This window comes from Trachypithecus francoisi, unplaced genomic scaffold (genome assembly GCF_009764315.1).
Source record: "Trachypithecus francoisi isolate TF-2019V2 unplaced genomic scaffold, Tfra_2.0 Lachesis_group9, whole genome shotgun sequence".
Classification (NCBI taxonomy): domain Eukaryota; kingdom Metazoa; phylum Chordata; class Mammalia; order Primates; family Cercopithecidae; genus Trachypithecus; species Trachypithecus francoisi.
In genome coordinates, this window is record NW_022681474.1 from 28,597,046 (window position 1) to 28,610,576 (window position 13,531).

General features: G+C 48.7%; 2 protein-coding genes across 2 annotated transcripts in view; both read left to right on the forward strand.

Annotated features, from left to right (window-relative positions):
* MYO3A (myosin IIIA) overlaps positions 1–6,468 on the forward strand; it is a 266,051-nt gene extending 259,583 nt beyond the window's left edge. Inside the window, exon 35 of the mRNA XM_033208976.1 lies at positions 5,782–6,468. Within this exon, the coding sequence (XP_033064867.1) occupies positions 5,782–5,920 (139 nt within the window). The 3' untranslated portion in view covers positions 5,921–6,468. The remainder of the gene's footprint in view (positions 1–5,781) is intronic.
* A 3,523-nt stretch (positions 6,469–9,991) lies between these two features.
* Positions 9,992–13,531, forward strand: part of GAD2 (glutamate decarboxylase 2) — a 90,979-nt gene continuing 87,439 nt past the window's right edge. Inside the window, exons 1-4 of the mRNA XM_033209115.1 lie at positions 9,992–10,787; positions 11,513–11,572; positions 11,755–11,904; positions 12,931–13,164. Of these exons, the coding sequence (XP_033065006.1) occupies positions 10,712–10,787; positions 11,513–11,572; positions 11,755–11,904; positions 12,931–13,164 (520 nt within the window). The 5' untranslated portion in view covers positions 9,992–10,711. The remainder of the gene's footprint in view (positions 10,788–11,512; positions 11,573–11,754; positions 11,905–12,930; positions 13,165–13,531) is intronic.

Below are 13,531 nucleotides of genomic sequence, written 5' to 3' on the forward strand. Positions count from 1 at the left end.
GAGTGAGTCTCGCTCTGTCATCCAGGCTGGAGTACAATGGTGCAATCTCGGTTCACTGCAACCTCTGCCTCCCAGGTTCAAGCAATTCTTCTGCCTCAGCCTCCCGAGTAGCTGGGATTACAGGCACGTGCCACCATGCCCGGCTAATTTTTATATTTTTGGTAGAGACACGGTTTCACCATGTTGGCCAGGCTGGTCTCGAACTCCTGACATCAATTGATCCACCCGCCTAGGCCTCCCACAGTGCTAGGATTACAGGCGTGAGCCACAGCGCCCAGCCCAGATCTCTTTCTAACATACTGATTTCATTTCCTTTGGATATATACCCAGAAGTAGGATCATTTTTTTTATTTTATTTTATTATTTATTTATTTATTTATTTTGAGACACAGTCTCGCTCTGTCACCCAGGCTGAAGTTCAATGGCATGATCTCAGCTCACTGCAACCTCCACCTCCCAGGTTCAAGTGATTCTCCTGCCTCAGCCTCCCAAGTACCTGGGATTACAGGTGCCTGCCACCACAGCCATCTAATTTTTGTATTTTTAGTAGAGATGGGGTTTCGCCATGCTGGCCAGGCTGGTCTCAAACTCCTGATCTCGGGTGATCTGCCCACCTTGGCCTCCCAAAGTGCTGAGATTACAGGTGTGAGCCACCACACCCAGCCTGTTTTTAATTTTTTGAGGAACTGCCATACTCTTTTCCATAATGGCTGTACTAATTGACATTCCCACCAATGATGTGCAAGAGTTTCCCTTTTCTCCCCACCTTTGCCGACATTTGTAACCTTCCATCTTTTTTATAGTAACCATCCTAACAGGTATGAGATGATATCTCATTGTGTTTGTAATTTGCATTTCCCCTATGATTAGTGATATTGAGCATTTTTTCATATACGTGTTGACCATTTCTCAGTCTTCTTTTCAGAAATGTTTATTTGGGTCTTTTGCCCATTATTTAATTGGGTTATTTGCGGGTTGTTTTCTGTTTGGGTTTTTTTTCTAAGTGTATCAGTTCCTTCTATATTTTGGATATTAACCACTTTTTAGATATATAGTTTACAAATATTTTCTCACATTTAAATGATTGTTTCTTCATTCTGTTGAATATTTCCTCTGCTGTGCAGAAGCTTTTTAGTTTGGTATAATCCCATTTGTCTATTTTTTGCTTTTGTTGCTAGTGCTTTTGAGATCACAATCATTGCCCAGACGAATGTCATGGAGCTCTTCCCTTATAATTTGTTTCTTTTCTTTTCTTTTCTCTTTTTAGGTGGCATCACATGAGCTAGCCCCTATATTTTCTTCTAGTAGTTTTGCAGTTTCATGTCTTATGTTTAAGTCTTTAATCCATTTGGAATTGATTTTTGTGTGTGAGATTGCTTTTTGTAAGCGAGATAACTATCTAATTTCATTCATCTGCATGTGGACATGCAGTTTTTCCAGCACCATTTATTGAAGAGACTGTCCTTTCCCCATTGTGTGTTTCTGGCATGTTTGTTGAAAATCAAATGGCTGTAAATTTTGGATTTATTTCTGGGCTCTCTATTCTGTTCCATTGGTCTATGCATCTGTTCTTATGCCAGTACCATGCTGTTTTACTAACTATAGCTTTTTAATACAGTTTGAAATCAGGTAATGTGATGTCTCCCAGATTTCTTCTTTTTGCTCAAGATAGCTTTGACTATTTGGGGTCTTCTGTGGTTCTATATAAATTTTAGGATTGATTTTCCTATATTTGTGAAGACTGTCATTGGAATTTTGATAGAGATTCCATTGAATCTGTAGATTGCTTTGGGTAGTATGAGCATTTTACCAATATTAATTATTCTGATCTATGAACAGGGAATATCTTTCCACTTATTTGTGTCATCTGCAGTTTCATTCATCAGTGTTTTATACTTTTCAGTGCATAGGTCTTTTACCTCCTTGGTTAAATTTATTCCTAAGTATTTTTTGTAGCTACTGTAAGTGAGATTGTTTTCTTGATTTTTTGTTGTTGTTGTTGTTGTTGTTGATAGTTCATTGTTCTCATGGACTAAATGAATGAAAGCTGATGGCAGGCAATCGGTGATTAGAGAATGGCACTAGAGAAAAAGAGGACAACAAGAGGCTGACATCTGCTTGTCTCCTCTGAAGATGGGACCTAGTGGGGTCTCTGTTGGGCAGTGGTGAGAGATGTGGGTTGTTTAGGGCATAAGCAGGTTTTAATTATGGCAAAAAGATCAATGGAGGATGAAAAGGGGAAAATAAGATGGAACACAAGTGCCTCATTTAAGAGACAGGAGAATTGTGAAAGAAGCATGAACAAAAAAAGAGGCAAAAGGATACAAGGAGGAAAGCATAAGATTTGAGACCTATAGACCCGGGTTTGAATCTGCACTCCATTTCTGACTAGCCATAGCAACTAGGATCAGTCTGTTTTCTCATCTGCAAATTGAGAATAACAAGAATCTAAGGCCTTGCAGAGTTGTCCTTAGAATTAGAAATAATGTGTGTGATATACCTGGCAGATAGTTGACATTTAATATTCTTACAACAGAAATAAGCTGAATAGGTATGAAAATTCAAGTCAGTAACTCAAAAGAGGATGATCTGCTCCTTCAATACCCATCATGATGCTACTTGACCTTCCCTGTCAAGTATCCACTGGGCTCAGGGTGTCCTGAAAGACCTTGCCAAAGGTCTTTTTCTTTTTCTTTGCCTTTTAATTCCCTATTCAGAATGGACCAGAATAAAAGCATATTCCATCTGCAGGCCACGTTCTAGACCTCTCCTTTCATCATTATTTTCATTCATTTGCATATACTTCCAATGGCCTTGCCCTCTCTCCTTCAATTATATTCAACTGGTAAACTCCAATGCTGAGTAAAATCAGAACAATTTAATCCCACTTAAAATTATGACCACACCTTAGGCAGGCCCTTAGTTACTTTGCAATATTACATTTCCCTAAAAATCCTTTATGCCACTTTCCCGGTCCACTCTTTCAAACTTCCTCCTCTCTCCTCAAACCCTCCAAACTTCCTGGCTCTCAGCTGGCAACCTTCTCTTATAACAGTAGCAGATAACAGACACATGCTGAATCTATCCTACCACTTACCCATCTATTTCCCTCAGGATATTATGGATGACCTTTCCACCCTCCTAGCTAAAGTGAAACCTTCCCTTTGTGCACTGAATTCAAGTCCTATCACTGACTCAAGGGCATTGTCCTGCAATTGTCCCCTCTGTCTTCTGCACCTTGAATGTTTGTTCTCTTTACCAAATCATTTCTGGCAATTAGTGAACATGATGCATTCAGATCCATCATAAAATACACCCTTGACCCAATCCCCCCTTTACAACCACCCACTTTTTCTGCTCTTCAGTATAGTAAATAAATGAAACATGGAAGAGTAATGATACTACCTCCTGCACATTCTTTCTTCCTATTCTTTTGAGCCGCTTCACTCAGGTTTCCTCTCCTAGCACAACACTGAAATTGCCTCTGGCAAGGTCAGCAGTGACCTCCATTTTGCCATGCTTGGTGATTTTACACCTATGTTACTCATTTTTTTTCTTTAAGTACTTCATTCATTGGCCTTCAGGACAGCACTTCTCTTGGTTTGCCTCTTGCCTTGCTGGCTGCTATTTCTCATTCTTCCTGCTGACTTTTCTCATTTCACTGATCTCTCAATAATGGAGTGTCCCAGTCCTTTGCTTTATCAACATGCACTCTCATGATCTTAAATATTGTCTGTGTACTTAAAATTCCTGGCCTGGCTCTGTGGGTCATGCTTGTCATCCCAGCACTTTGGAAGGCTAAAACAGGAGGATCACTTGAGCCCAGAAGTTCAAGATCAGCCTGGGTAACATTAGTGGGATCCTGTCTTTACAAAAACATAAAAATAAAAAAAGTATCCAGGCGTAGTGGCTCACGCCTGTAGTACCAGCTACTCAGGAAGCTGAGGCTGGAGGATCAGTTGAGCTTTGGAGGTTGAGACTGCAGTGAGGCTGTTATTGTACCATTTCACTTTAGCCTGGGTGACAGAGTGAGAAAGAGAGAGAGAGAAGGGAGGAAGGGAAGGGAGGAAGGGAGGAAGGGAGGAAGGGAGGAAGGAAGGAAGGAAGGAAGGAAGGAAGGAAGGAAGGAAGGAAGGAAATTGTCTTTGTACTTAAAATTTGTGAATTGAAATATCTACCCTTGCCATGACTCATGTATTTGATATCCTCTTGAATATCTAATAAATATATCTAACTTAGCATAACCGAAACTAAAATCTTTATCCCACTGCAAAAATTATGCTTCTCTGCAGTATTCCCCATCTTATTAAATGACAGTATCCTTCCAGTTGTTTAAGCCAAAAGGCTTGGGGACATTCTTGGTTCTTCTCTTTCACACCCCAATTTAATCCATCAGTGAGCCAACCCCTTTCAGTTCTACTTCCGAGTATGACCAGAATCTGGCCAGTTCTCACCTCCTCCTCCACAAGCCTAGTGTAAGCCACTATCAGTCTTGCTTAGATTACTACAGAATCTCTTAACAGGCCTTCCTCCTTTCATCCTGGTAGACAGATCCTGTTATGGGTGATTCCTCTGCACAGAACCCTTCAATGTTTATCTCACTGTAAGTAGAAGTCAAGTCCTTGAGGTGGTCCCAAATTATCTGAACACTAAATTATCTGAACACTCTATCCTCATTCTTCCTTCTCTCATCTCTTGCTATTTCCCCCTCTGCTTACTCTTTTCAAGCCACAGTGGTCTTTTCAAGCCACTTGCGGCCTTTACGTTGCTTGATCTATCCTCCCGGAAGTACTGCCCTTCCCCACGAGATCTGCATGGCTTACTCACTCTCTTCCTTCAGGTCTCTCTTCATATATCACCTTATCAGAGAGGGCTTTCCAACCACCCTGTATGAAATTGCCTGTACACACACACATGCACACACACACACACACACACCACTCTTTCCCCATTACCCAGCTTTACTTTTCTGTGCAGCACCTCTCACCACCTGGTGTTTTCAAGTTGTCCGTGGGTCTCTCCTGCACTAGACTATAAACTCCATGACAGCAAGGACTCCTGCTCACCCGTCACTTACACTGGTGGCTGGTGCTTAGCAGGTGCTCAGTGAATGAATGAATGAGTGAGGAGTGAATGAATCTATGTAGTTGCATTTTTAGGGAATACCCCACTTCCCCGACAAGCTGCAGAATCTAAAGGTACGCACTGGCAGGGGTTCCCAGCAACGGATTCAGAAACTTAGCCCAGCAACCTCATTCAAAACACTGAAACACTGAAAAAGCCAACAGGGCCCGTAGCTCTTGGTGCCGCTACCAAAGCAGTTGGTCAGATTTTGAGGGAGCATTTTTTAAAGAAACATCTGAGCAGTTTTAAAATGGAAAATATTGAGTGTCTATTTGGGCAATTTGAGTTTTTTCTGTTTGACCAAAGTGTGTTAAAATTAAGGTATTAAAATAAATGTTTGTTTTTTGGTTGTGAATTATTGCAATCCAAACTCACCTTTCCAAACTGCACCTTCTGAAGCTTTACTTAGCACATATCTAAACGCCATCACCGGGCGCCACCAGCCCCTCTGCTCCTCAGCTTAGAGGAGTTTTGAAAACTTGCTGAGAATTATCGCAGATACGTTTGGCCATTATCCAGTCATTTCAATTGTGCCTTTCCTAAACGTCCGCGGTTGGCGGAACGTGAGAGGAAGAGGACCCGCCTAACTCGGGGTAGGTGGGGACGCGCTGCTCAATGTGGTGCGGTTGACACTCCGGCCCTGGGTTTCGTTTGCAGGTGCTGGGCGGCGGAGAGCCCCGAGGAGGAGGAGGAGGAGAAGAAGGAGGAGGAGAGAGGGGCAGCAGCCAACCCCTACGACTTCAGGAGGCTCCTGCGCAAAACCTCCCAGCGCCGGCGCCTAGTCCAGCAGTCCTAGCCGCGCAACAAGGCCGACACCGCCGTCGGAAGGCGCTCGAGCCTGCAGGGCAGCAGAAGCCGAGCAGGCACTCTGGGGTTGGCACCAGCAGGCACTGAAGTGCGGCCCTGATCTCCGCAGAGGCTGCCTGCTGCGCTCGGCTTTCAAGTGCCCGGGCCGGCCTTCCGTGCCCCGAAAGAAGAGACCTGGGAGCCCTCGGGAAACCTCCCCCGACGCCTTCTCTCCGAACTCCCGCACCCTCCTTTTTCACCAGCCCGCCAGTTGGGGCATCCCTGAATCGATCTCTTTGTTCTTTTTTTTTTTTTTTTTTCTACTCCTGTGGCCTCCACTGCGTCTGGGATCTCGCCAACCCTTCTCTCATTTGGGGTGACTTCAGATTTTTTTCTTGGAAACGGCTTTTCTTAGCCAACAGAACACATGCTAGCGGTTGAATCTTAAGAGAAAAAAAGCCCGGGAGGGGTGGGGAGAATTTCGAAGATGTACTTCATCTCAAACTTGCTCTGGTTATTAAGGTTGCTAAATAAAGGAAGTGCCTTGGAAAACCCGTGGTTTGCGTGACTGATCCCTCATTTTCCCCTCTGGGGCTTCTGCTATAAGGCTGTGCTGGTGACGGTGCCCAAAGAGGGGAGTTGAGGTGCCTTCATCAGCGAACTCCCAGCACCACCCAGCCACTTCAGACAAACACAATCTAAGCTAAAACCCCTTACCACACAAACGCAGAGGCCTCCAATCTCTAAATCCCCAACACACCACACCTGCTTGCCTGCACGATGCCTTCCCAATCTGTGTGGCTGTCTTTGGCCCCATCTATAAAGATGCTGGTGCCCCCACTGGGTGGAACTGTCAGATTTCAGGTTCTCCCAGTCTGCAGATTTGGGGCCCTCTTTGCTACTCCGACTCTGTGTGTATTTAAAATGGGGGAGGCTAGTGGGTGGACAGAAGTTTGCATTACTGGGTTGACTGCACCTTATTCTAAAATCCGGTTTAAGCTGTTTTATGAAACTGACGTTCCCATCTAAGCAACCTGGAGAGGGTGAGGACAGGTGATAAGGTTGTTGCATGGAATAGGAAGAAGGGTTCTGACCAGGATGGGGCTTTCTTGTGTAGGTGCCCTTGGCTCCTGCACCCACAGGCCGGAGTCAAAAGACTCTGGGGAAATATTCAAAGAGTGATTGAGGGCACGTGCAGGGGGTTCAGAAGGTTTGTTGTACCGCTGGTCCACAGGGCATCTCTCCAACTCAAAGAGTTGGCACCAAAAGGTCCCCAGAGACAACTCTTCATTTTACAGATGCAATCTGGCCAAGGGGAAACCTGCAGCTATGGCAGGGCAGAGTCCAAGTGCACTCCAGGCCTTCTTTTTCCCTGGATTAGCCACACAGCCTCACTGAGTTTGCGACTGAAAAGTAAGGAGTGACCCTCAGCTGTGTGAATGCACTGAGCAGCCTTGGAAACCCAGGAAACCAGCACAGCAGATCACCAGAGAAGGGCTGGGAGGGGCAGGGGTGTCTAAAACCCAAAGTGGCCTGGCCCCCTTCCACCTCTAGCCACCTGTCCACTTGCCTCCAGAAGGCCTGGGTTTGTGGTGAGGGCGGAGCAGGGGCCAGGGGTAAGGAGCAGTAAGCTGAACCCAGCTTTTCTGCCTGGCTTCCTTCTAGGCTTCCTTCTGGGGTGGCCCCTGAAGACAAGAGCCCTGGCACTCAGCCCCTTCTATTACTTCTATTGGTGTAGGGAGAATTTAGGGAGGGAGTCTGTTGCTTCCCTCCCTAAATTCTCCCTACACCAATGTTTTAAGTGAGAATAGAGAAGAGAATGGCAAAGGCTTGGTGAATGCTTGGTTGCAGTGTTTTTGTGTTCTTCCGTGGTTCTTTGTTTCCTCTCCTTTTCTTTCCATCTTCCCTTCTTTCTCTATCCTTTGACACTTAAGCATGGGAAGGACAGAGAAAAATGTGTGCCAGACACTCTTCTTTGGTTGAGCCTGAGATGCATCTTTAAACCACAGACACCTAAGGAAACTGTCCCTACAAGCCGGAGGATTGGGTCTGTCTCCCTCATCTGAGGAAGGGCTTTCCAAATCTTTCCCCCAGCACTGGCCGCCTTCCCTTCCCGTTCACTGGCTGCCTCCTTTGTGAACTAATGACTGTAATTATTACCTCCCAGAGCTCTTTTGTTATCTCCAACCCCAAGTCCTGGAGAGGGGGAATGGGCTCTTTAGTGAAATGAAAGTCATTACAAAGCAAATTACCGTCTAGGGAGGGACAGCCTTCAGCAAAGACAAATCAGATCCCCGTCTGCATCTGAAGTAGGGTGAGTTTAAATAAAAAATGTAAATACCACCATTAGATGGAAAGTACTCCAGAGCTGTGGGATTTAATGTAAACGGTAGCACTTGAAGCCATTGCTTTACCAAAAAGAAAAAAAAAATCAGTTAAATTCGGGTGTTTTCATCTGTTTCTTCTTCGGGGGTTTTGTGTGTTTTAAACGCTTGTTTTTAAGAACCTTTATGTTTTCAACCACTCATCCATAGTAGAAAGTTCTGCAACCTGAGACTGCTGGCTTGAAGCAAAACCTTTGCAGGACTTGATATGGATTTCAACAAAGAACCAGCCTCTGCGAGGCTGGAGAGAGCTGCAGAGCTGCCATGCCTGAAGTGCAGATAGCTGAACCGCAAGTCTTTAGGTTTCTGGAGTTGTTATCGTGGTGACCTGGAGTGTCAGAGCCAGGAGAGCAAAAAGGAGGAGCCAAATTGAGCCCTGAGTTTTCGACCACCCAGGCTCCCACAGCCTGGTCCAGACTTCTCCACCTAGCGCGCTCAGCGCTAGCCTTCGGCAGGACCCTATCAAGGCCCCACTGGTTCCCTGCTCTCATCCTGGTGCCTGGACCCAGCTGCCCTAGTGTGGATCCCATGACTCCTCAGGGAACCCCTGGACTCAGGCACGCCAGAAGAAGACAGCGCTTTGTGGAGAGAATTGACCAGGGACAGTTGTGCTCCAGGATAGAGGACTTGGGCCTGTATGCATCCAACATGTGCCCCAGGATGTCCCTTCTAAGCGAGGGTCGAGAGGTGCTCGCCCAGACGGGATCCCCGGGTCTCTGTTTTGGTAGCAGCTTTGGTAGCTGGTTCAGGAGGTCAGAGAAAGAAAACGGCTTGTAAACACAATGGAAATGACAGGCGCTCTGGCCAGGAGCGGGGAAGGCAGCCGCCTCGGGAAGCCGACCTCAGTCAGTCCTTTCCCTTCTCTCACTCCCTCCCTCTCCCCCAGGGCCCCGGAGATGAGAGGTGCACTTGAAGTTCATCTCCACTGCCAGGAGAATGCAGCCTAAACCGTCAAAGGGCTCCCAGTCCTCAGGGCGTCCTCCCTGTCTGTAACAGCTTTTTGTAGAAAGGAAATCATCAAAAAGATTCTGACTTTCTCCTCCTTTCTTTACTAGAAAAAGAGAAAACCCTTACTAATACGCCTCAGAGAGCGCCAATCTCGCGCTCCTGGGCGCTGCCGCGAAGATTCTCTGGGGGCGAGTGGGGGCAATGGTTTGAAGTCCCTTGAAACGAGGGCCCTGCAGGGGATGCCTTCTTTCCTACTCGGATTTGGAAAGCCGAGATTGCTTAGTTGGAAACCCTGTTCTCTCCTCCCAGGCACACACAGATTCCCCTTCCACGCCAGCCGCGGGCCCTTCCACGCTCCGCGGGCCAAGGTCACCAAATACCCTGATTCCATCCCCCACCCGCCATCAATCCTGCCCACTCTGGCCGCTCTGCCTCGTTCCCTTCCAAGAAGTTTCCATTCGTTTTATTTTTTCCCCCAGCCCGAGGTCCTCTAGACTCCAGCGTGGATTTTAATTGCCTCAATCAGCAGTCATTCTTCCCAGCCGTCACTCAGAGGCTGGACGGTGGGTCCCGCGATCTAGCCCTTGGCTGCGCAGCAACAGTGCGCCCCCGGGGACGGCGAGCTTCAGCGGGCAGGCGTCAGGCTCTACTAAGGCGCTGAAATGAGCCCATCAGCGGGTAGGAGCCCTTCCCCCGCCGTCCCCTCCCCAGGCTCGTGAACGGCGCCTGATGCCGGCCCGGGGCGCGAGCTCCCGAGGTCGCAGCGACCTCACCACCCGCTTGGAGGAGGGCGGCGCGGGAACCCCGCTTCCTTCCCCTCAGCAGGAGCCAGACCTCAAACAACACCCCAATCGATGCACACAGAAAACCCCTCTGGGCCACGCTTCCTCGCCTCGCCGACGTCTCCCCAGTCTGCCCCTCGCTGACGCTGGCGCGCAGCGGCTGTGGCAGCACCCGGGACAGCGGCCGCCTGCACTTCCCACCTCTGGCTCGCCCGAGGACGCGCTGGCACACCTCCCACCCCCTCACTCTGACTCCAGCTGGCGTGCACGGTCTGCCTCGCATCCTCACGACTCAGCTCCCTCCCTCTACCGTGTTTTTTTCCTCCGCCGCCCCCTCATTCATCCCCACTGGACTCCCTTTCCCTCAAATGCTCTGGGGCTCTCCGCGCTTTCCTGAGTCCGGGCTCTGAGAACCCTTAGGTAGTACCCGTCCCTTTTAAGGCTTCCCGGCTTCCAAAGCATTGCCACATCCCTAAACCCTGCCTCCAGCTCTCATACACACACGCACACTCAGACACGCGCGTTTTCTGTTCCTGCGTGACACCCGCACTCGCCGCTCGGCCCCGCCGGTCCTCGGGCTGTGCCCTCCTCCCGCCACACGGGCACGCACGCGCGCACAGGGTCAAGCCCAAGGCAGCTCGCCCGCAGCTCGCACTCGCAGGCGAACTGCTCCAGTCTCCAAAGCCGATGGCATCTCCGGGCTCTGGCTTTTGGTCCTTCGGGTCGGAAAATGGCTCCGGGGATTCCGAGAATCCTGGCACAGGTAGGAAGGAGAACAGGGGCCTGCGGCGGGAGAGTTTTGCGGTGGTCTGGGGTTTGCGGGGCTACCGAGAAGACGAAGGAGGTTTTTCCACCCGCAACGGGAAACTTCTTTGGGCGCTTCTCCCTGCTTTTGGGCTAAGTCCTTGACGGCCCAAGAGCTCAAGACCTCTACAGCCTCTTGTCCCCTGGGAAGACGCCCAAATAGTCTCGGGCCCCTTCCACAGAAGGTTCGAAGAGCCCCCCCAAAGACCGCGGTGTCTCGGGGACATGGAATTCCATGGGCCTGGGGCGCTGCTAAAATCCAGATGTCTGGACCCTGGGGAGGGACGGAGTGACCGTGAAGATAGAAAAAAAAAATGGGAAAGGTGAGAGATTTCTTGGTCTAGAAAGACAGCCTGCGAAAAAATGGATAGCTTCAGTATTTAGGAAAACTCGTCCAAGCTTGGCAGGGAGAGGAGTTTGCCTGAGCCGACTGGCACCTGGAAGGGCAGCGGTGTGGGCTTCTCCTTGGGAAACAGATCAAGTAAATGAGGGCTGGCCCGGGCCGCCAGGCTTCTGCTTGCCTCCCGCACCTGCCGGCCTCACCGAGTCCTGAGTGGCCCCCAGGAGGAATGCAGCCCGTTCCCGGACCCGGGACTGATTGATGTTCACACAGAACGAAATTTCACACGTCCGTCTGCTGTTCTCTTTCCGCCTCGCTGTCCGCCTGCCTGTCCTTCCTTGCAGCGCGAGCCTGGTGCCAAGTGGCTCAGAAGTTCACGGGCGGCATCGGAAACAAACTGTGCGGTGAGTGCCCAGGGACAGGGGCGGGCAAGGTCGCGCGCTCGCTGCCCGCGGGGTCCAAGCCATCTTCTCACCTCCGCATCCGGGTCAGCGGAGTCGGGGTTTCCTGGCTGCGGGTGGGCGGGAGCGAGGGAGCCGGGCCCGGCGGAGGATTGATGAGGCCCGCGCTCGGTGTCCTTACCCAGCCCTGCTCTACGGAGACGCCGAGAAGCCGGCGGAGAGCGGCGGGAGCCAACCCCCGCGGGTCGCCGCCCGGAAGGCCGCCTGCGCCTGCAACCAGAAGCCCTGCAGCTGCCCCAAAGCGGATGTCAACTACGGGTTTCTCCACGCAACAGGTAAAGGCTCCTCGCGGAGCCCCGGGGCGCCCCTGCCCCCTCTCTGCCCCGCCCACCTCGGCCGGTGGGGACCCGGCGCTGAGAACCCGACAGGGGCATCGAGGTGGCGGCGGAGGCTGGACCTGCCAGAATCTTTAGATGAAAGCGAGAAATGCGGGACCTGCCGGCTGGGTCCAAGCCCCCGAACCTGGCCTCTGAGCTCCAAGAGGGCTCTGAGGCCATGGCGCTCTTCCCCCAGCGCGGCCATTGGGGTGGCGGGTGGCCGATGACCCAGGCGCTCGTGCGCGCACTGAATCGATGACGGCTGCCTTCCCTAGGCCGCTGGGGCCTCTGGTGGGACTCGGTTTCCACATGTGCCCGAGAATGAAGAATTGCATGATTTTTTTTAGGTCTTTAGATCACGAGAGTGATTTGTAGCTGAGATCGCACAAGAGAACGATTCCATTCACATGAAACCCGCACGCCAAGTTTTACCCCCGTGCGCTTACACATCGTCTCCCAAATGTACGTCCACACACACACGCAGACACACACACGCACACGCTCTCTTTCACACACACACACACACACACAGACTTTAGAAACAGCGGGCCTTCCTAGCCGACCAGAGATACTAGTGCTCCTGTTCCACTTTGGTTTGCCGGAAGGCATCCAGACAAACACTTCGGACGTGAAATATTTCCGTAAACATGTAAGATGGCTTACTGAGAAACAACGTTTAGGACGAACTCCTGTGAAGCAGATAAACGGAGACACATGCTCTTCAAAAATAGAAAGTAAACAATATAAGTTATGAATTGAAATGCAGTAATTAATTTGGGGAAGAGGAGAAGTCGTAATTTCTCTCATTCATTCCCTTCACCTTTGAAAAATGTCTCCCTTTTAAAGAAAAATGTTCTGCGTTTCCAAAAGCTTTATTTAACATGAAATCTCTCAATTCAAAGAAATGTTATTGCCTCATCAAGATCTTGCCTTGAATATTTTCACAGTAAAATTAAAATGTGGCATTTTAATTCCATTCTTTAGACCTGCTGCCGGCGTGTGATGGAGAAAGGCCAACTTTGGCGTTTCTGCAAGATGTTATGAACATTTTACTTCAGTATGTGGTGAAAAGTTTCGATAGATCAACCAAAGTGATTGATTTCCATTATCCTAATGAGCTTCTCCAAGAGTATGATTGGGAATTGGCAGACCAACCACAAAATTTGGAGGAAATTTTGATGCATTGCCAAACAACTCTAAAATATGCAATTAAAACAGGTATTGTCTCATCGAAAATAATAAAGCTCTTTTTTCTTTTACAATTTTTATTTTACTTTTTTTCTATAAAATGTTATGTTTGATGGAGTTACTGATATTTTCAAAATTGCAAAGTTATTTTCATCACGTAAAAAATAGTCATTATTAGAATGATTCTAATCCAAAACACCCTCCACTGTTATTGTTCATGCTTCTGAAGTTGATAATGTCAGAAACATGATTTAAGTGTAAATCATCCGATTTTACGTTGCATGTATTTGGACACGGAGATTAACATCACTGGTGTAGAAGTAAACATTCATCAGCAGAGACCAGCAGAAAGAACTCAAACGGAGAAAGAGAATATGGAAATAAAAGCTCCAAAAAT